The sequence below is a fragment of the Rana temporaria genome, chromosome 1 (genome assembly GCF_905171775.1).
Source record: "Rana temporaria chromosome 1, aRanTem1.1, whole genome shotgun sequence".
Taxonomy (NCBI): domain Eukaryota; kingdom Metazoa; phylum Chordata; class Amphibia; order Anura; family Ranidae; genus Rana; species Rana temporaria.
The window spans coordinates 484,690,423-484,712,823 of NC_053489.1; the positions used below are offsets into that span (position 1 = coordinate 484,690,423).

Sequence of the window (22,401 nt, forward strand, 5' to 3'; positions counted from 1 at the left end):
TTTCCTGCGTCTACAATTTCCTGCCACTAAACATCTCTAAAAGTTTGTTTGTAAGAACACATAGGCTAACATGCAGCAGCATTTGGAGGCAGGAAATAAAAATGCCAGATGCCCCTAGAAGTGGCTGTAAAATTTCCAGTGTCCATGAGATCTAAGTATTTTCCGTCGCATACCCTGCATGGTGGTTCTGGTTGGATGACTCAAACGTTTGGAAGTCAGACACAGCCAAGCAACTAGCATTTTCTAAAGAAGACGAACAGTGGAAACCTCCATATTTTTCTTAAGATTGAGTGTGCTGTATACAATAGCAGGAATACATAAAATCCTTACCGGTGTTTAAACATATTCCTGTGCCTGTCTTGAGAAACTCCATTTATAGAATACAAATGTGCTTTCACTTTTAAAAGCAGCCTTTTTAGTTATATCATTGCCCTTGGCTTACTTGTGTTTCTGATTATCCTGACTTAGGCATCTTCTTTATTGTTTTTACTACAGATAAGGGCATTCAGGGCCAGATTCACAGACGAGATACGCCGGAGTATCTACTGATACTCCGGCGTATTTTCAAATTTGCCGCGTTGTATCTTAATTTGTGATTCACAAACAAGATACGACGGCTTTTGGCTAAGATCCGACAGGCTTACGGCTTTGTACGCCTTCGGATCTTAGGCTGCAATACTTCGGCCGCCGCTGGGTGGAGTTTGCGTCGTTTTTCAGCGTCGGGTATGCAAATGAGCTTTTACGGCGATCCACAAAGGTTTTCGCGTTCGTTACGTCGTCGCTAGTAATTTTTTCCCGTCGCAAAGTTAGGCATTCTTTTACATGGCTTAACTTTAGACGAGCCATGTTAAAGTATGGCCGTCGTTCCCGCGTCTAATTTCAATATTTTTTTTTTTTCGTAAGACGTCCGGGAATACGAAAGTTCGTTACGCACGTCGCCGTTCAAAAAAATGACGTCACTTCGCGCAAAGCACGGCGGGAATTTCAAAACGGAGCATGCGCAGTACGTCCGGCACGGGAGCGCGCCAAATTTAAATGGTACACGCCACATTTGAATTAGGCGGGCTTGCGCCGGACGCCTTTACGTTACACCGCTGTAAGTTTACAGGCAAGTGCTTTGTGAACCAGGCACTTACGCTGAAAACTTGCGGCGGTGTAACGTAAACGGGATACGTTACGCTGCGGCGCAGGTACGTGAATCTGGCCCTCAGTCTTTATAGAAATATCTTATTGTGTCTGTCTACTAACAAATCAGGTTGGAAAAGACCAGGTCTGTGAGACATCAGATTTTTGTATCGTACCTTTAATCAAAGGAAGAGCAATTCCAATCATGGTTATTGCTATTATTAAAAGTAAAATATTACTAAGTGCATTAAGTGATAATTTGTCTGTACTATTGCCTATCCATAGGACATATATGTATGCATAATTTTTCATTTTATTGGTTCTATTTGTTCTAGTTACATTCTGAAAACTAATTGCTGTGTTCTTTCACTTTTCTCAGTTAGATCGCTTTAAAGAACCCCCCGCATATGGACCCATGTGTGATATTTTGTGGTCAGATCCTCTGGAAGACTTTGGAAATGAGAAAAGCCAAGAACATTTTACTCACAACACAGTTAGGGGGTGCTCTTATTTTTACAGGTATGTAACTTGGCTTCAGATTGCTGCACCATTTTGTAACCTTTATCTATAAAATATACATAAAAATCAGCCAAAATAAAAATGTCTGGTTTGGAGTGGCATTAAAGACACTGCCAACACTTGATTTTACTTGTGGCAGAAATAATCTGCAAATGGTCACTTAAAGTGATACTAAACGCACACTGTTTAATTTACATTGTCTCTATTATTTCTCTAAGTGGATGATGGCACTGAAATTATTTTAATATAAAAAAAAAATCAAAGTACCTTTTTTTCTAATTGATATACAGATGTCACATGACTCAGATCTTTCCTAGCCTGTCTGCAGTGAAACATAAGGAGGAGCTTCTAGTCTTCTGCTGCTGGTCACATGTTTAAAAAAATAAAACAAAAAGCCTTTGGAATACAGAGTAAAAATAAATATTTAATTTCAATAACCGACTTTAAATTGTCATACAAATATACAGTATATTTGATTTTTTTTTTTTTTTTTTTAAAACATGGTGTGAGTGGATTTCTGCCAGTCACAGACTGTGTCACACCCCTCCAGCCTGTGTCTTAGAATAAGAGGGAGGTGAATTCTCCATCAATCTTCATGGAATATCCCACCCCATTGGGTTAGTGAGGAGGAGGAGGTAGGAGTGCGCTGTCATTTACCTCTGTGTATACACCCACATGTGTGACTCTATAGTCACATGGGCTGCTCAGATGTGATAGGGAGGAAATGCTCAGCATAGAAACTCACTGAAAACTGAGCACGTGCAGAGCTGCCAACATTGCTCTGCAAAATCCCTAGCTGAATTGGGGACTTGGACAGAATGGGGAGATGGCAAACCAGGATTAGCCAGGTTTTTTACAGAAAACAAATCTCAGAGTGAGCATGAACATCATGTAATACAGCATTTATTGTAAGTTTAAGATGTGGGTTTAGTGACACTAGTTGTCATGTTCCCAGTTGGGAAAAAGGCCTGGTGACAGAGACTGTAGCATACTCATTTTTCTGTATTAGCCAGAATGGCTGTCAGTTTGCTGGCTGCAGGTGTTGCGAGTACTCATCTTCCATATTTTTCTTTCTTGTAGCTTTTGAGAATGTGCCAAAAATGTATAGTGTAGCTCTTGTACACACCCAACATAAGCATTTTGGCTGATAACTTCTGAAATGCCCCTGGAGCTATCCAAATGCACAGGATATCTATGACCCATAATGTTACTTTTTTGCACAAGAGGTAAAAGCTTTATACAGATAAATTATGAAGTAGGATTTCTAATAAAACTTTACTGCTCATGTCACAACACCAGGTGGTAATAACAAATGCATATGTAAAGAAGAACATAAATGTAATACATTGCAGCTTGCTAGTCCTTCGATGCAGTGGCTGCATTCCTTTTCATTTTTAGCCTTTTTTGTGCTTTATTTTCACATAATAATAATAATCCTGCCAATAACTTACTTCCTGTCCAATGATTGACATCGCTCACTCATTTTACTGTATCCGTGCAGGGACCAGCTTTTGTAACCTCATGACATGAAGTGTGTTGGAATTACCGATCATCTCCATAACATTGGGGGAGGTATTCTGTAATTCACATACAAAACATATGCAGCATTGTCCGCTTACTGCAGAAAGTTAAAGTCTAACTCCATATTTAATATCCCTTTCAATAGTTGGCCCAAACAAACTATTTTCTGTGCTAACAGCTGCGTTTGTTGGGGATGCTGTATTAACTGTATGTAGCCTCAGCAACTGGCAGTATACAGCACTGTGTTCCAGTTGTATTAGTAGGATAAGAACTTCCCGTCCCACTCCGGGAACAAATCGAGTCGGCCTGAGCACTACTTGCTTTGTATTCTCTGATAAATACAAAGCTCCCTGTGAATGGCTGAGGCAGTGAGTGATGTCACAATTTCCACTCAACCACCAATCGGAGGAGCTATGTATTCATTCATCCCACTCTTATTTTGTTTTGGGAGTGGAACGGGAAAACTCTGTAGCTGAGGCTATATACAGTTCGACAGGCCATTCGCAGTTCAAATTTCTTTCTTGCTACTACAGGTTGCAGGAAAGGAATTCACATGATTTCGATGATTTCCCCATCAACACAGTACTGACAGGGGAATCCCTCCTGCTGAGCCATTGTCTGCAGCCAGTGGGGCTGGGCGGGGGAAGCTGTCCCTGCCAGGAGAAGGCAGGGGTTATCGCTAGCCACTATAGCAGCTGCTTACGATAACCGCAAGCAAATCTGTAATGCTGGTTGTACCCAAGTTGATCGAATTATTAACGTTGTACATTCAGCCTGCCCATTAACCGTTCGAATCCCGGCTGGTTCAGCAGGAACTGCTGAACTGCCTGAAATTTAAAATGTGTATGGTCAGTGTTCTATCAGATTAGCTAACCCATCAGATAATGTAATGGAAGTGATGTTCCATCATCTTCAGATTAGCGAACCTGTCAGATAATGATAATGTAATCGAAGGGACGTCCTGTCAGCTGCGCATGTGTTCCACAGATACCAGGTTTCTGATGAAACACCTGCAGTCAGAAGAAGGCATCGGACATCTTACTACAACCAACTATGTCTTGAATTTCACAGTAATTTTAGCAATAAAGTCCCAGATTCTCGTACATCCGCGTAAAATTGTGCGGGCGTAACGTATCTGATTTACGTTACGCCTCCGCAACTTACACGGGCAAGTGCTGTATTCTCAAAGCACTTGCTCCGTAAGTTGCGGCGCCGTAGCATAAATCGGCCGGCGTAAGCCCGCCTAATTCAAATTTGGATCAGGGGGGCGTGTTTTATGTAAATGTACTGTGACCCGATGTGATTGACGTTTTTCCCGAAAAAGGCGCATGAGCCGTCCGTGGAATTTCCCAGTGTGCATTGCTCCAAAGTACGCCGCAAGGACGTCATTGGTTTTGACGTGAAAGTAAATGACGTCCAGCCCCATTCACGGACGACTTACGCAAACGACGTAACTTTTTCAAATTTCGCCGTTGGAACGACGGCCATACTTAACATTGTTACGCCGCACTTATGCCACCATACAGCAGGAGCAACTATACGCCGGGAAAAGCCTAACGTAAACGGCGTAACTTTACTGCGTCGGCCGGGTGTACGTTCGGGAATTTGCGTATCTACCTAATTTGCATACTCGACGCGGAAGCGCCACCTAGCGGCCAGTGTAAATATGCATTTACGATACGACGGTGTAACACAGTTACGCCTGTCGGATCTAAGGGAAATCTATGTGTAACTGATTCTAAGAATCAGGCGCATAGATACGACCGCGCAACTTAGAGATACGACGGCGTATCTGGAGATACGCCGTCGTATCTCGTTTAAGAATCTGGCCCAAAGTGTCTATAAATAGATCAAATATATTGACATCTGTGATGCTATTTGGATGTTTAATTTTGAAAGCATAAAGGGTTTAGCGCTGAGCAGTGTGGGGTGTACAGACATGGCCTCTGACACCTTCCTACGGGCTCTTTCACACGGAGCGTATCCGTATTGATCCGCTCCGTTAGCCCGTTTGGCTCAGCGGGGATTCCTCCGTTAATCCCCGCTGAGCTGTTGGCTGACAGGGCGGTCCCCGCACACAGTGCAGAGACTGCCCTGTCTCTCCTCCGCTCTCCCCTATGGGGAATCGGATGAATACGGACCGTCTGTCCGTATTCATCCGATCCGATCCGTCACACGGAAGAAAAATAGGGTTTTCTTCCGTCTGAAAAAAACGGATCCTGACGTAGGCGGGTGATTACGGACGTTAGCGGATGCTCCATCCGCTAACGGCCGTGATCCCATAGGGAACCATTGTAAGTCCGTAAACGGACTTATGAAAAGCGGACCGTTCGTCCGCTGGTGTGAAAGGGCCCTACTGCTGGCGTCCAGCTTCTTTCAAAATGTAACATCAAAACAGCATCACAGATGTCAATATACTATATTTATTTATAGATGCTCACTTTATTGCTAAAATTACGCTGAAATTCAAGACTTGGCTAGGTGTAGTAAGATGTCCGCTCTGCCTTATTACTGCAGATTTTCTGTCAGATTAGCAAACCTGGTAGTGGTGGAGCACATGCGCAGCTGACGGCACGTCACTTCCGTTGCCTAATCTGACGGGGTTCCCTTTTCTGATAGAGCTTCGGCCTTGGCACAGCATGCCTCGTAAACACACCTGTTGGTGCAGTAAATGTTTTAAGGGTGTGTACCTAATTGTAATTTTGTACAGTTTCAACAATATCTATCTATCTATCTATCTATCTATCTATCTATCTATCTATCTATCTATCTATCTATCTATTTATCTATCTATCTATCTATCCCAAGATATGCATTTACCAATAAAAAATATTTCAGTCTCTAAAACACATTTTTTTTCCTGTATTGTCAGCCAAGTCCCAATAAACAACAAAAGTGCATTAGACAGCCAGCAAACTTTTCTTGACGCTGCACATCTCAAAAGTTGCAGAGGGCTTAGGCTCTGTTCACACCTAGGCGTATATACGCCTGAAGCGTGACTCCGCAGCAGCCCCTAATACGCTGGAGGGATGATTTCATATTGCCCTCTATGGAGATGGTTCACATCTCCACGCCGAACGCCGAAACGCCGCACGCCTGAAGCTCAAAACAAGTCCCGGACCCTTTTTTTCAGGCGGCTTCGGCGTTCGGCATAGAAGATGTGGACCTGGGGTAAGGCTGCATTCACAATCGCGGCGTTTTGTCGCCGCAAGTCGCGGTACAAAACGCCGCAATTTGTCGCCGAACAAAACGCCGCGATTAGGTACGCCAAGGTGTGAATGCAGCCTTATTGCAAGCTGTGACTAACTTTGATCCTCTGATGAGTGTATTATTTTGTTTGGATACACAGCACACCTTTGTGTACACAGTGACAACCCTATTTCCCATCTGTCCTTCTCTCATTTTCTTGGTTGCAGATGTCTGTTTTAGCCATGTCCTGCCATATATTTCTTCTGTAAGCTATGCCTGCGTCTGCCTTTAGGTCTTCCGAGATTCTTGTACTGTATAGACAGAATGTGAAGCACCAGTAGTACACACCTTTCATTTAAAATATTGACATAGAGGGCTGTCGGATCCGTGAACAATGACCACTTATTAGCGCCCTGTACCTTGTCTTCAATGTGGTTATAAACTAAGCAGAAAATTGATGTGTGAGACAAAGAAGCTTAAGTGAAGTTGCTGCGCTGTACTTTTCTCCAATTCAGTAGTATTACAGCCAATAAACCATGGTAACTGCGTTAATAATTTATCTATCTTTGGTGGTTTCAGGGCATTTTGTCACTGGAACAGACTGTTTCGTTATACAGATTGTAAGAAGACGGATATGTCTTACAATAGTACATTAGGACATCAGTTTAGTTTTTTTTTTAAGGGCAATTAAAACTCAGGCCTAAATTCAATTTAAAATAACTTCTACTGTTAACATCGGACTGAAGAGGAGCATTTATAATGGATCTGCACGTGAGCGTCTTCGTACTCCGTTTTCTGTATATTTGTGCTGGAAAAAAAAAAAAAAATGGTCACAGCACTTTGAACTGCTCATGCGTTGGTTAGATAAAAAAAAGACTAGATTTGAGCTAAGCTTCACTCAGATAGAACATTTTTAAATGTAAAGCATACTTGACATGGTATCAGTCTCATTTAGACCCTGTAAGACAGAGCTCCGACTGGGAAAGGGAGGGGAAGCACAAGAAGCCAGACAGTTGTGTTGCAGTGCTTTTTTTCCCTCACAAGGATCAGGCTAATAGGAGGAGAGAGCGGAGTGACAAAAAGAAAAGCTCTTTAGTCTGCTGGGTGCCTTTTTATTGCCTAGACTGGGTAGGGACAAGACCTGTAAGCGTTGCTTGACGTGCAGCTACCTGGAGGCTCCCTGCATGTATTTTATTGGGGTTTTTTAGTTGCTTTTTCTAGATGTCTTCAGGCTGAGATAATTTCATCAATCTGCTGCAGGCAGGCGGAAGCATTCCCTCTGCTCCAGTTATCAGACCGCAACCTTGTAATTTTGTAGCTAGTCACAAATTGAGAGGCTGCAGCGGGAGCTGATCTATATCAGGCATCAGGATGTACATGAAGACATACTGTATGAGTCTAGGAAGTAGATGCCGACCTTTGATGATGCCTGAACAAAGATGCCTTTGTCCTTCTAAAGAGAATAGGTAGGTAAATGCCTGTAAGGGCCAGTTCACACTAGAAGGTGGGTGCGGGAAAGGAGTGTTTCCTGTGCTTAAACACACTTCCCTTGTGATCTGCTGTGGGTGCCAATGTATTGTTAATGGCACCCCAAATGCACTGTGTTTGTGGGCACAAATCACATGATGCCACAGTACCATGCAATTTGGTGTGGCACATTTTTAAAAGTAGTGCATGCACTAATTTTCCTGCGTTCCAAAGCAATTTGAAGCCCATTTGAAGGAATGAGCTGCAAACTTGCATGCCACTGGAATGTGGCATTTGTTCCTGTGCGATTCAGGTGTGAACTGGCCCTAGTTGTTATACTCGCACATTAACCACTTCCATACAGGGCATTTTCACCCCCTTCCTGCCCAGACCAATTTTTAGTTTTCAGCGCTGTTGCACTTTCAATGACAATTGCGCGGTCATGCAACACTGTACCCAAATGAAATCTTTTTTTTTTTTTTTTGTGCGCTATAAACAAAAGAAGAGCGACAATTTAAAAAAAACACAATTTTTTACTTTTGATTTAATAAACATCACAATTTTAAAAAAAAATGTTTCCTCAGTTTAGACCGATACGATACGTAAATCGCAATAAGCGTATATGGAATAGTTTGCGCAAAAATTATAGCGTCTACAAAATAGGGGATAGATTTATGGCATTTTTATTTATTATTATTTTTTTTACTAGTAATGGCGGCGATCTGCGATTTTTTTTATTGTGACCGTGACATTGCGGCGGACATATCGGACACTTTTGACACGTTTTTGGGACCATTCACATTTATACAGCAATTGGTGCTATAAAACTGCACTGATTACTGTGTAAATGTGACTGGCAGGGAAGGGGTTAACACTAGGGTGCACTAAAGGGGTTAATATGTTCCCTGGAAGTGATTCTAACTGTAGGGGACAAGGGGAGGAGACCGATGTGTGTTCCTCTGTACTGGGAACACATCGGTCTCCTCACCTCTGACAGGAGGTGGATCTGTGTGTTTACACACACAGATCCACACTCCTGCCATGATTGCTGGCAATCGCGGGTGCCCGGCGGACATCGCGGGCACGCGCACCGGGTTGCAAGCGTTGCCACAGGCGCCCTAGATTGCCGGGAAGAAAGGACGTCATATGACGTCCACCCGGAGGGAGGGTTCCTGCCGGTGTCGTTTTATAATGGCCCGGTAAGGAAGGGGTTAATTAGCATTCATTCACTTAACATAAAGAAAATATATACTGTATGTGATCTAGGTAACATACACTATATTATTAAATGTATTGGGACACCGGCCTTTACACATGCATAAACTTTAATGGCATCCCAGTCTTAGTCTGTAGGGTTCAGTATAGAGTTGGCCCACCCTTTGCAACTATAACAGCGTCAACTCTTCTGGGAAGGCTGTCCACAAAATTTAGGAGTGTGTCTATGGGAATGTTTGACTATTCTTCCAGAAACGCATTTGTAAGGTCAGGTACTGATGTGGACAAGAAGGCCTGGCTCACAGTCTCTGTTCTAACTCATCCCAAAGGTGTTCTATCGGGTTGAGGTCAGGACTCTGTACAGGCCAGTCAAGTTTCTCCACCCCAAACTCGCTCATCCATGTCTTTATGGACCTTGCCTTGCTTTTTTCTTTTTTTTATGTTGGTGTTATATCTTTAATAGTAAATACAGCTTGATAAAATGAAAACAGTGTCATTCTGCAAAGCAACAAAATGTGAATATTTTCTATACCCACTGTATACAGTATATAGATAATTTATTATGCTGCCTAAGGCTGGCCATATATGGAGCGAATATCCTTTTTCCAACTACAGGTTGCTGAATTCCCCCATCAACACAGAAAGTGTTGACAGGGGTGTCCCTCCGACAAAGCCATTGTGTTTTGCCCGGAAGGCTGGTTGATTGTGCCCAAATTGATCAATCAACTTGCTTTCACATTCAGCCTGCCCATACTGTACATGGTTGGAATCTCAGCCAGTTCTTGCTAAACCGGCTGAGATTTGAACCGTCTATGGACAGTTTAAGAGGAGGTTACATAGTTAGTCTGGTTGAAAAAAGACCCATCCGGGTCCAAAAAGTCCATCTGGTTCAACCATAAAAATAAATACTGCTGCGATACGATTTTCATACAAATTCCAGTGCAACTTGGGTTGTGTTTTGGATGTGGTTTGCATATTTTATGGGACTTAATGCCCAACTATCACTAAACTTGTCTTTACTGTAACAATGCACACCAATACACAATACCCCACGCCTAGAAATATTTTATTTAACAAATATCAAATCTTCTAACTTTATTTTATGGAAATTTGTATTTCCTGTCTGAATATGGATCTGGGTCCAAACCTATAAAAAAATAGTCTGATAACATGCATATTAATCAGTAGAAATAATGCAGAAGTCCACAATAAGAGCAAATACAGTATTCGTGTAACACCTGCTTCTGAGACAGCGGCTTTGTCTTGTAACGTGTAAAGCATTCTAATGCACACATGGACATTTTTCAGCATGTCCAAAAAACTAAGTTTTTCCAACTTCATCATTAAAAACGATGTTGCCCACACACCATAGTTTTTGAAAAATTATGAACAAAGCGCGGTGATGTACGACGGCACTCTGAAGGGGAAGTTCTATTCGCCTTTGGGCTGCTTTTAGCTAATTCCGTGTTAGTAAAAGACGGTTTGCGCTTTTTTGTCTGTTACAGCGTGATGAATGTGCTTACTCAATTATGAATGGTAGTTTTACCAAAACGAGCGCTCCTGTCTCATAACTTGCTTCTGGGCATGCGCGGGTTTAAAACCCGAAAAAACGACATCAGAAGCCGTCAGAAGCCGAAAAACGATGTGAAGCCCACACACGATGATTTTAAATGACGTTTTTAAAAATTTCATTTTTTTTCATGCTGAAAAACGACGGCATAAGGGTCTCACCGTTTTCCAACATGGTCTGCTCAGTCACTTTTTCCCTGACTTGATTTTATCTATGCACCCAAGCTTACTGCCTAAATATAGTTGTCAGGGTTGGATTCATTTTTTTTCCCAGAGTAAATCTTTTGGTTAGTAGTCTGTTATGTGAGTTCAGTACAGATATTCTATACATGTCAAAGTTTGAGTATATTTTCCTGGTGTTGAAACCAAGGAAACTGCAAGACACAGTCACAGGTATCAAAATGAAGAAGATGATAGCCAGCCAGAACCAAGTTGAAAGTTGGCATATTGATAAAAGAACCCACTGAATAAAAAAGACAAAGACACGAGAAAGTGTAAAATCGTGTTTCAAGCTGGTAATGAAAGGCTCTCACCAAGTTTTAAAATCTAGGTGGTCCTTGTCATCACAAGAGCCCCTGATGGTGAGGAATGGGTAAGTGACAACTACTTGGGACTGGCTTGCTGGTGACAGCTGACTAACAAGGAAATCCGTAGACTTTATAGCACAGGTGTGAACAGGAGGAAAAGGGTTAATAACAAATGAGAATGGTCGAAAACACAGTGGGTAAAACAGTAGGCTAAACACAAGCTAAAACAGAAGGCAGAAGTCAGATGTGCAAAGATAATCAAAATGAAGGCAAGGTTATCCAAGGCAAAGGGCTGGGATTGCCAACTTAAGGCAGACTACAGTGTCTGACAGTGTTCCAATGCTAGGCTAATGGGAAGACACACTTAAATATCCACAGGCAGGGTATAAACAACACAGAAGTGTAAGCAGACGGAAAGGAGCAGGGGGTTGCAAGGCACAGCCTGAGGAACAGAAGAGAGCAGATAGAAGGAAGCCAGGGAGAAAGTGCATGGAAAGGACAGCACAACAAGTAGGGTGAACACACGGGCAGAAGATGCATGATCGGATCCTAAAGATCCTTACACTTGTTTTCAAAAATTCTAATCACATCTCTCTTTGAGATATTTTCAACTTCATGAGATGCTTGCATAAAAAATGCAGATAAATGGAAAAAGAAAAAAGACAAGCCCTTCTAAATCTGATTGTGCTCAGATACAAATAATTTTCATACACTGGGCACATTTTATCCTTTTCTCAATGTGTCTTCTATTTCTGAACCCAAACAGGTTCCCATGGACGCTCAAAGAATGTTTATTTCTAACACTTTGCTGTACAAAAGCTCTGTCCCTTTTTTTATTAAGCTTTTATATGTAGACCCATGTAGTATAGGACTTCTGACTTCACTGCCTTTTTATTTTTATTTTTTTTTGCTTTACTCATTATTACTGATTGGCACCCCGTAAGCTTCTAGTCAAACATATGGATTGCCTGATTTACAGGCGTTAAGCGTGCTCAGTGCTACCGTGGCTGGATAGGTCACTGCTCCTGTGTAGAACAGGATATGTGCGAGCAGAGGAGCAGCTGTTATCTTTATCTTTCTGTCAGTATTTCTCTGCAGCTCAAGAGACACTTCAGGGTTAGATACTAAGCATGTTCTATTTTAAAAACCAGCCAGTAAAATTGACCTGTTTATTAAACTCACTTTCTTCATATCGAAAATTTCATTTTTTTTTCCCACCAGCAAGGCATGGCTGTTCCTCGTGCCTAGGGTTTTTTTATTGGCATGCTTAAAAACTTCTCTGTTAGGGTCAAAGGTGTAGACCAGCCTATTCACACGGTTCCTTGTCTGACATGGTGTAAAATGGTTAATACCGCACTAAAAAGGAATAACAAAAAAATAAAAAAACGCTGCAACAAAAACCATCAAATATCTCTATGGTGAACCAAAATAGTAAAACTATTTACCGTAAGTTGCGCTTGTAATAAACTTGTGGCATCAAGATAATTGAAAAAAATGATTAGTGAGAAAAAACACAACCAAAATACATTGGGCCAGATTCACGTAGATCAGCGGATCTTTAGATCCGCTCGATCTACCTGATTTAAGATCCGCTCCCGCAAGTTTGCGAGGCAAGTGGGTTATTCACAAACCACTTACCTCCAAACTTGCGGCGGCGGATCGTAAAACCCCTGGCGGAATTCAAATTCCGCGGCTAGGGGGAGTGTACTATTTAAATCAGGCGCGTTCCCGCGCCGATTTAAATGCGCCGTCCGCGAAATTTCCCGGCGTGCATTGCTCCCACCGACGTTGCTAGGACGTCAGTGGTTTTGACGCTTACGTAAACGACGTCCATCCGTATTCGAGAACGACTTACGCAAACGACGTAAAAAAATTCAAATTCAACGCGGGAACGCCGGCTATACTTAACATTGGCTGCGCCTCATAGAAGCAAGGGTAAGTATACGCCGGGAAAGCCGCTACAAAAACGACGTAAGAACACTGCGTCGGGTCCGCGTACGTTCGTGAATTTGCGTATCTCGCTGATTTGCATATTATTTAACGTAAATCAGCGGGAACGCCCCCGGCGCCGTTTTCAAATTGAAAATAAGATCCGACGTGTAACACAGTGTAACACTGTCGGATCTTGGCCATATCTATGCGGAACTGATTCTATGAATCAGACGCATAGATAGGACCAGTTTAAGTCAAAGATACGATGGTGTATCAGGAGATACAGTAAATCGTATAACAATGTGAACAAATAAAAAGTCCATATATAATATATCAAAAAGCAGTGAGTCGCTGCTTTTTGATGTATTATATATGGACTTTTTATTTGTTCACATTGTTATACGATTTACTTTGTCATAACATTTCCAACATCAAAATTTTCCAGTGCCACTTATTTGTTTTTGTACGTTTTATCACTTTCTTGTTTCACTAGATTGTTTGTGGCAGCTATTCACACTGTTGTTTAATATCTATATGAGGCCCCTTGCCGACCTTCTAAAGTCCCACGCCATCCAGTACCATGTTTATGCGGACGGCACCCAGGTTTACCTGAAGATTACTAGGAACCAGACGGCTGATGCCACCCTTGCCAGCTGTTTGGAGGCCATCAACACATGGATGTCTGCCAACTTTCTGAAACTTAATGGGGAAAAACTGAGGTGATCATCTTCAGTGATCCGGTCACCCCCCCTGATATCCCACCTTGGCCTCCCTCAATTGGTCCTGCTCCGGAGGTGGCCAACCAGGTCTGTGATCTGGGATTCATCCTAGATTCAGGTTTAACCCTGGCTCCTTAGGTAAAAAAGGTTGTCAGTGCATGTCACTGGCAGCTAAAACTCCTGAGGGGGCTGTTTAAATGTCTGGATATCTCGGACAGAAAAACTGTCATCTGTGCCACGATAGGCAGCTGCCTAGACTACTGCAACTCTTTATCTGGAGTTGCCAAATATGTTCGTGCAGAAGCTTCAACTTATTCAAAATGCTGCGGCAAGGTTACTCATGGATGTCCTGTTGAGGGATCACATCACCCCTGTCCTCTGCGCCTTGCATTGGCTGCCGGTCCACTTTTGCACCTTTTTTTAAGGCAGGATGTATCATGTTTAAGATTATGAGAGGCCTGGCCCCTAGCTATCTCTGCTCTCGTTTTCATAAACAAGTTCTTTCCAGATCACTCAGATCTACCGGCAGAGATCTCCTCTACATCTCGGTGCCCAAGAAGATCCGGTGTGGTGGTCGGGACTTATCCTACCAGGGTGCCGTATTATGGAATAGCCTCCCTGTCGAGCTCCAGGAGGCCCCTACTATCCCGGTCTTCCGCGGATTACTGAAGACTTGGCTTTTCATGCAAGCCTTTCCTGCATAGCCTCTCTCTTCCACCCTTTCTGCCGCTCTGTGCTGCTTTTGGTTACTGGGTCCTCTTTTCCCAGGAATTTTGCTATGCGCGTCGGGACCCTTCGGGGTAAGACTGTGCTATATTAGGATACCTCTCTATGGAATTCATGATTTTTTTTCTTAGCATGGATACTAGCTTACTTTCATTCGCTAATTTTATTTGTCATATGTTTATTGTATCAAGCATTTACCACCAAAACCACAACCCCCCCCCCCTTCCTTTTTTCATCTTCCTAAATGCTTTTATTAAGAGCTCTGTAGCTTTTTATCTTCTTGCACACTCGTGGTTTGTTAAAACTGCAATAAAAATTTTGTGAAAGTAAAATGGTAGCGCTCTAGTCCATAATGGGGGGGATAGTATTGCCACAGCCTCAAATGAACCACAATGGCTCAAAACTTGTATGGTCCAGAAACAGAGACAAAATAAAGGAGAACAAAACAGCTGAACCAGATGGCTTATACACATGTGTCCTCAAAGAGCTAATGACTTGCGGGCAGATCTGAATGTGCAGTTTTATTGGACGACATGGTGCCAAATGAAGTTTAATGTTGCCAAACGTAAAGTTATGCATTTGGGAGCTAAAAGAGGAATGCATCATACATCCTAAGAGTTGTGCAACTGGTAGATCATAGACTTAAAGTGGAAGCCTAGAATTAGGAATCTAATCTTAAACCAGCACCCAGCCCCATTCTAAAGCCCTGTACACACGGCCCAGAATCTCGTCAGGAAAAAAAACATTGTTTTTCCAGACGAGATTCTTGGCAAGAATCTTTTGCCGGCCGAGTGTACAGACACTCCATTCAAAAGAACCGCCGTTCTTTTGAATGGCACGAACGCAGTGACGTCATCGACTACGACGAGCATGTGCTTGTCGCATTCGATGCCATCACCGCCATCTTGCTACACCCTACCTATGCCTAGGAAGCTACCGCGCATGCGTCAGTCATTTTCTACCATGCACGGGTTTCCACGGCGACAGGTAAGTATACAGACGATCGGGTTTCTCGGCAGAAAAACACTGCTGAGAATCACCACGAGAAAATAGAGAGCAGGTTTTCTATTTTTCTCATCGAGATTCTGGGCAGTTTTCTTGACGAAAAACCTGAAAGCCTTGTACACATGCACGGTTTGCGTGTGTACGGGGTTTAAGGCCTATACTAACTGGCCTGTAGAGGAAAGATAGGGGCTCTCCAGTCAGGTCATATGATCTCGTACCAGTGCTGGGTTCAGGGGAGAGGAGGGACAGCCGACAATGAATACCCCAAAGTAAGCCTATGGGTGACATCATTGGTTTGAATAATAAAAATGGATTAAATTGTATTTTTGGTTTGTGGTGCTCAGATGAAGTTTAGTTCCATTTTAATAACTGTGGTCATCTGCCTAAAGCAGCCTTCACCATGTATGCTTTAATATAAATGCCTAAACAACCTAACCAAAACTTAAATGCCAGTGGATAAATAATTTTCACCTAAATTATAATGAGGTCAGTGCTTTATCTGACTGTGTACTGATATGTATTTTCTTTAACTTTTTAAACAATTTCTTTTGATCAGAGAACATACACTGTTGCCTTTCCCTTTGTTCCTGGCACTTATGAAAGAAGATGTCTCTCTTAATTTGCTTATTTGCTTTGAAGAAAACACTTTTCTTCTCTCAGGGTTTAACCTGATTTGCAAAGTTTTCAGCGCTGAGTCACTTAATAAATGTTTTTTCTTTTCGGGTGCAAAAAACAAGCCACCCAGCAGCCAGACAAGGAAAACTGCTTAGCTAGTCACGGGAAGATCACAAGCAGTAGACTAGTACTTGATAAATGCATAAGATTGTTTCCTTTTTTTTTCTTGATAATTTCTAGATAACCTTTTAAGCAGTAAAAAACAAAAAGTCTACTTTTAGAGATACATTTTATGCAAGCATACCGGTTTCCTAAACCCTTCATCCCCTTATCTTGGCACCAGCTATATCCATTTAGGTCTTCCTCTGTGTTAATGCTGCAACATTTTGTAAAAGCCAAACATCTGTGAATGCACCTGAACTCCGATTAGGCATTCCACCTTCAGGGCCGATCACTTGCATGTGATCGCTGCATTAGCAATTACATGCAACTGGCTGCATCTGGCTGCCCCTGCAGCTAATGGGGATTCCTGCATCTAATAAGAGTGTGGGTCCATTTGCAGGTGTGAATGCACCCTTAATTTCAATGTCTCCAAAGTTAAGGCCCCGTTTACACTGTAGCAACTTGTCATGCGATTTTGACCTTGTCGGAAACGGCACTGTTCAAATCGGTGCAAAGCCGACTTTGTGGTGCTACATCAATTTGAAAAAGTAGATCATGCACTACTTTTGGTGGTTTCGGGTGTGACTTGGATAGACATCTCTACATGAAGCCACAGAGATGCCTTCCAATTCGCACCTGAAGTCGCATTGACATGGCTTAGAAATTGTGTAATTTCAGATGAAGTTGCACAATTTTAAAGCCGCATTCAGTGTGAACGAGGGCTTAAACCTGATTAGGTAGCTGGGGTTTGTGGTTCTTCAAAATAAAGGCAGAATTTGAAGACGTTTATATAAGTGTTGTAGTGTATTTGTGCACAGTAGCGCTAACGGTTATGTAATCGTATAACATTTTCCGGTGGTTGTTATTATTGCTACTACAATACTACAGTTTTTTTTGTTTTTTTTTTACTGGCTAATGGGCCATCTTGTTCAGCTGTTTATGATAAGAGTCCTCGGGTCCAAAACAATCTTAATTCTACTTTTAAATGTTCTTTCCTTTTTAAAAAGAACATCAATTTGTCCATAACAGAAGGACACATTTTTGTTGGTGCTGCTAGCCACACCTGCATGGAGATGATGCACAAATTGCATTGCTGTCCCACAATCGTAGGGCCGCTGATAAGGCAGTACAGCCAGCCCTCTTGTACTGGGCCCAGGCCCCATCAGTTGAAAAGGGGGGCCCAGGCACCTGTTAAGAAGGTGGGTCGGCTGTACTCTCTTATTGCAGACAGTGATTCTCTTCTGTCTCCCACTGCAGCACTGCCAGGTTCTCCTCCTCTCCCTTCCCCGTTGCTGCACTGCAAGGGGATTGCTTCTAGCACATGCGCCCCTTTCATCTTCTGTCTGGGTCCCCCTCGTGTGCCCCTTTCCCCCACAGCGCTTCCAGCTTCCATCATCTCCCATCAGCAGCTTCTGCGGGTACACAGGGGAATGCCGATTACTGGCCCCTTCCTTTCCTGAATGAACACAGTGAGCGACAAGTACCAACTACTCTTGTGTCCATTCATCACTGAAGCATAGTAAACTGTGTTTGCTATGCTCCAGTTTGTGAATGAGCAGGAAGCCTCAGAGTGCTTCCTATTCATTCATCTGTGCAGCTGAGGCTGTAGAGAAAGGGACTGATAAATGTCCTCAGTCACTTTCGGCTGGGAGGGGCCCCTGTGATTTCTAACAGCAGCCTTGCACAACTGACCTGCATTTTAGCGCACCACAATATACAGATGTGAATCATCTATGATTTGTAGCCCACTGGTTTGAAAAAAAAAAAGGTACAGGTGCGCTAAAACCTGTTTCTTTTTATGTCAGCCATCAAAATGAATGGGCTTTCTGACCTTAACCATGTTTATGTACAACATGACGAATGTTAACATGTGAGCAGTAGTGCACCACAGCCATGTGAATCCAGTCTTTAATGCCCTGTACACACAATGGGTTAGTCTGATGAAAACGGTCTGATGGACCGTTTTCATCAGACCAAACCGATCGCGTGTGGGTCCCATCGGTTATTTATCCATAGGTTAAAAAAATAGGAACTTGTTTTAAAATTATCTGATGGATAAAAAACGTATAGAAAAAATGATCGTCTGTGGGTAGGTCCATCTGTTAAAAATCCATGCATGCTCAGAATCAAGTCGACGCATGCTTGAAAGCATTGAACTTCGTTTTTTTTTCAGCACGTCGTTGTGTTTTACGTCATCGCGTTCTGACACGATCGTTTTTTTAACTGATGGGTGTATAGGCACGACTGATCATCAGTCAGCTTCATCGGATAACTGATGGAAAAATCCATCAGACGGTTTTCATCAGACTAACCTATCGTGTGTACAGGGCATAAGTAAATATTCACCTTTAATACTGGGTATGCATGGTCAGATTCCGTCTCAGAGGTCATCTATGAGAACATAAAAATGTACCAACAGCTTTTGTAGTGTGAGAGTCTACCTAGTTCATTCCAATTGGTATGGATTATCAAAGTGGACCTTCCAAGCCAACTTCTCCCCCATCTAAACAAATAGGCTGTATACAATTTTTCTTTACAATAAAGATTTCATAAAAAATAACATAAAAAAGCAACCCGCCTCGGTCCCAGTTTCCAGACAGTGTGGGTGTTGTCACCACTCCTCACTGTTTCAACCTAGCCCCCTGAAATCCTACAAGAATTCATTCCTGCAAAGGGCTGGGACACATTCTTGCAGGAGTTTGAGTCCCCAGCTATTCCAGGAGGCAGTGGTAAGGCATGGCAAAATCAACCGTGCCTTCCAGATCTGGGACCAAGATGAGTATTTTTACTTTTAATGCTTTTGTTACTGGTTGTGTTTGGATGGCATGGGGCTGCCAGGGAAATTGACCTTTAATTTTACATGGAAGGACTGCTATAAACTAGGCCTTCTGACTGTATAGTTAGTACTTATTTTTCTTTGTCAGAAATTAAGATTTATGCTTAACCCTGTAAATAATGGTTAATTTGTGCAGCTTTATTACTAATCTGTACTGCCTCGTATCGGGAAACAATCTTTCTTCAGGCTGACCTCGGGTGTAAAGCATGTTTGTTTGGTTCTGAAGATAACATATGCATGTCCTTCTATAAGGCTGTAGCAGCCTAGCCTGTAATTTATACCGTACAAGCTTAGTGGAAAACATGTTGGGTAATACTGCCCTCTAGCTAAAACATGGAACGTTGTGCATTTAACAACAGTATTGCACATAGTTGTAACTTCAGAAAAAATATATATATATATTATTATTATTATTTTTTTTTTTAAGGTGGCTTTTTTAGTATTGTAGATTTGTAGGTCATGATTGTTAAAGTTAAAAGAAAAAACTATTGAGAGTTTTCAACAATTTCCATTTTTTGGTTTTACATTCTATATGCTTCAATTGAGAAAGGATTGTTCCCTTTTCTGTAGTAAAAATGGTTTAGTATTTAATAACATAACATTTGCAGAATGGTGAGAGTTATCCAAGTTTTGTTGCTGTTATTATTGTTTGCTTATACATATGCTGCCTAATCTGGGGTTGCTAACAACATCTAATCAGTGTCAATTTTTACTTGGGAATTCGCCATCGGCCAGGAAATTTCCACCTGGCTAGTAATCAAAATCTTTCTTTCGTCTAGACCAGCCTTTCTCAACTTTTTCAACCCAGAACAAGCCTTGAAATGACGTTCCGGTTTCAGGGAACCCCGCTAAAAAATTATCGACAACTCAAAATACATTAGTGTGATGATCAGTGGAAAGAATCGCTCCTTGCAGATAGCTAAAAAGATCAATATTATCTGTGGGAACTTATTTTGAGAGGCAGAATTTGCGGTTTGCTAGGGTTCCTTACAAGTCTGGTTGAGTAACCCTGGTGTAGACCAATTGAGTAGGGGTGGCTGTTGTAATGGTGCCAATCCTGATTCGTAGACCCCACTGAAATGTTTAGTAGTTTTATACATTTATGGTCCTAGGGCACCAATGCTGCTTCTCCATAAATTAAGTATGCCATCCATCTCAGTTTCATGGGGTCTGTCAACCAGGAAAATGGGCATCCAAGGTAACATACCTGGAAGCCTGACGGTGTAGCGGAAACTTTGCAGTGCATAGACTCCAAACCTAAGGCTTAATGTACACAGGACGTTTTTACAACCTCTCCTCAAAGATTTAACTTGACGGATAGTAACCCACATTTAAAACGTCGGTTTTGCCGCGTTTACATGTCACGTTTAGCTGAATTTTGCCCCGTTTGAGTTTAGAAGAGTTTCTAAATAGCCAAAAACATTTAGAATCGTTTGCCGCTTGAAATGTCTTTAAACTCAGTATCTGAACTCATTTTTTTTGCTTTCCAAAAAAAGCCTCTAAACTCAACTGCCTAAAAACAACTATAAACGACCCTGTGTACATGTACTGATAAGATAACATAGAGGAGAGTTCATGAGCAGTTGAAAAAAATGCCCAACTGCCCCTATACATCCGTTTACCAGCAGCAGTGTACATGAGGCCTAACAGTAGTAGTGTGTGAGCGTCAGTGCAAACCAGCAGTGGTGGACTCACGTGCACATGCGCAGTTGACAGACTGACATGCAATGCAGCTATTGACTTGGCATGTGTGCACTACAAGATTAATTCTACGCTGCCAGGTGCCTAGAAGAAAGCATCAGGGATACCAGCAGTTGTCTTTCTGCTTGACCGGGAAGGAGGGAGTGGTGGACTTTCAATGGGGGAAACCAGGCACAACCAGTGAGCCGACACCAAGCCAAGGGACGAGGTCTTATATATTTTAAATATACTGTAGCTGTACCTATTTACTTGCAGCATGTTTGTTATTTGCTCCTAACCTGACCAATGCATTGATCCTGACTTATCCTACTATCTCTGCATTATTTACTCATTGTGGTGTGCTAGTGTGAGGATAAAAGTGTTAAAGAAGGCAGTGGGGAGGTGATGCAACACCTTCTCACCACCTGTTAAATGCTCACCAAAGAGCAATCTGAACCGAAATCACTTTTAGAGAACATATTTAGTGGGAACAAGCTCCTACTTCTGAATTGACTCCAGCTCCCTCTGCCTTACTTACTCCTGACTTGATCTCTGCACTCTCTATGTTACTTACACCTCACCCCTGCTTTTTCTGCGATACTTAATCATGACCCCTGCACTCTCTAGGTTACTTACTCCTCACCCCTGCTTTCTCTGCAATACTTAATCCTGGCCCTTCTCTCTCTACGTTACTGTTCCAAACTACTGCTTTTTATGCTATACTTACTCCTGACATCTGCACTCTCTCAGGTACTTACTCCTCACTCCTGCTTTCTCTGCAATACCTACTCCTGATACCTACTCTCTCTGTACTACTTACTCCTAAACTAAGGCAGCATAGGCTCAGGTTATATACACCTACCTATACCCCTTTAAACCCCTCCCACTATTGACATAAATTGGCCACACTGATAACTTGTCAGCTTCCCCTGCTCGTGGTGCCCAAGGCATTTAGTCTTTATACCTTGAATGCCTGCCTTTTATTGTAAAAGTCTGTGACAAATTGTTTCAGGGCATGTTACAAATGAGGGCATGATTTTATGGGTGTGGCTGCAAATAGGCGGATGATTTTGCAGGTGTGGGTTAAAAGTGGGCAGTAAGCAATTGGCAGGATCGCCAGGTAAAAATTGAGGGAAAGCAATATTAGGTTTTTGTTCTTGGGTTTAGATATGCTATGAAAAAAAAAAAAAGTCATTATTGAGGAAATAATCACCTGTTCTATTCACATCTAGATAGGCTATTATTCTAATGACTTTTTCCCAAATAAATAAAATTGCAGTGTGGTTTGAGATCAGTTTGTCTACCAAGCAATTAAAAATCAGTTGTTTGTAAGGTTACATAAGTATTAGTTTGACTGTTTTCTAGATATTATTCTGCTACAATAGAGGCAATAAAAACGGCATGCGAGTTCAGTTCTGTGCTATCCAAGTCACCTGCTGTTCTCACACTACATGATAAGAATTTAACGAACTTGGCAGTGATGAAGTAAAAAGGTCCATTGTAAACAGTCATGTTTAAAATTCTATTTGAATTTGCATTTGAAGCTTTAATTTAGAAAGCTTTAATACATGTCTTTATGTAAAAAGCTTTTATA

General features: G+C 42.1%; 1 protein-coding gene across 5 annotated transcripts in view; it reads left to right on the top strand.

Annotated features, from left to right (window-relative positions):
* The window catches only part of PPP3CA (protein phosphatase 3 catalytic subunit alpha), a 353,670-nt gene that overhangs the window by 262,707 nt on the left and 68,562 nt on the right, over positions 1-22,401 (top strand). For all 5 annotated transcript variants that reach the window (XM_040329963.1, XM_040329973.1, XM_040329989.1 and 2 more), the window contains exon 6: positions 1,505-1,644. In XM_040329963.1, coding sequence (XP_040185897.1) covers positions 1,505-1,644 — 140 coding nt within the window. The remainder of the gene's footprint in view (positions 1-1,504; positions 1,645-22,401) is intronic.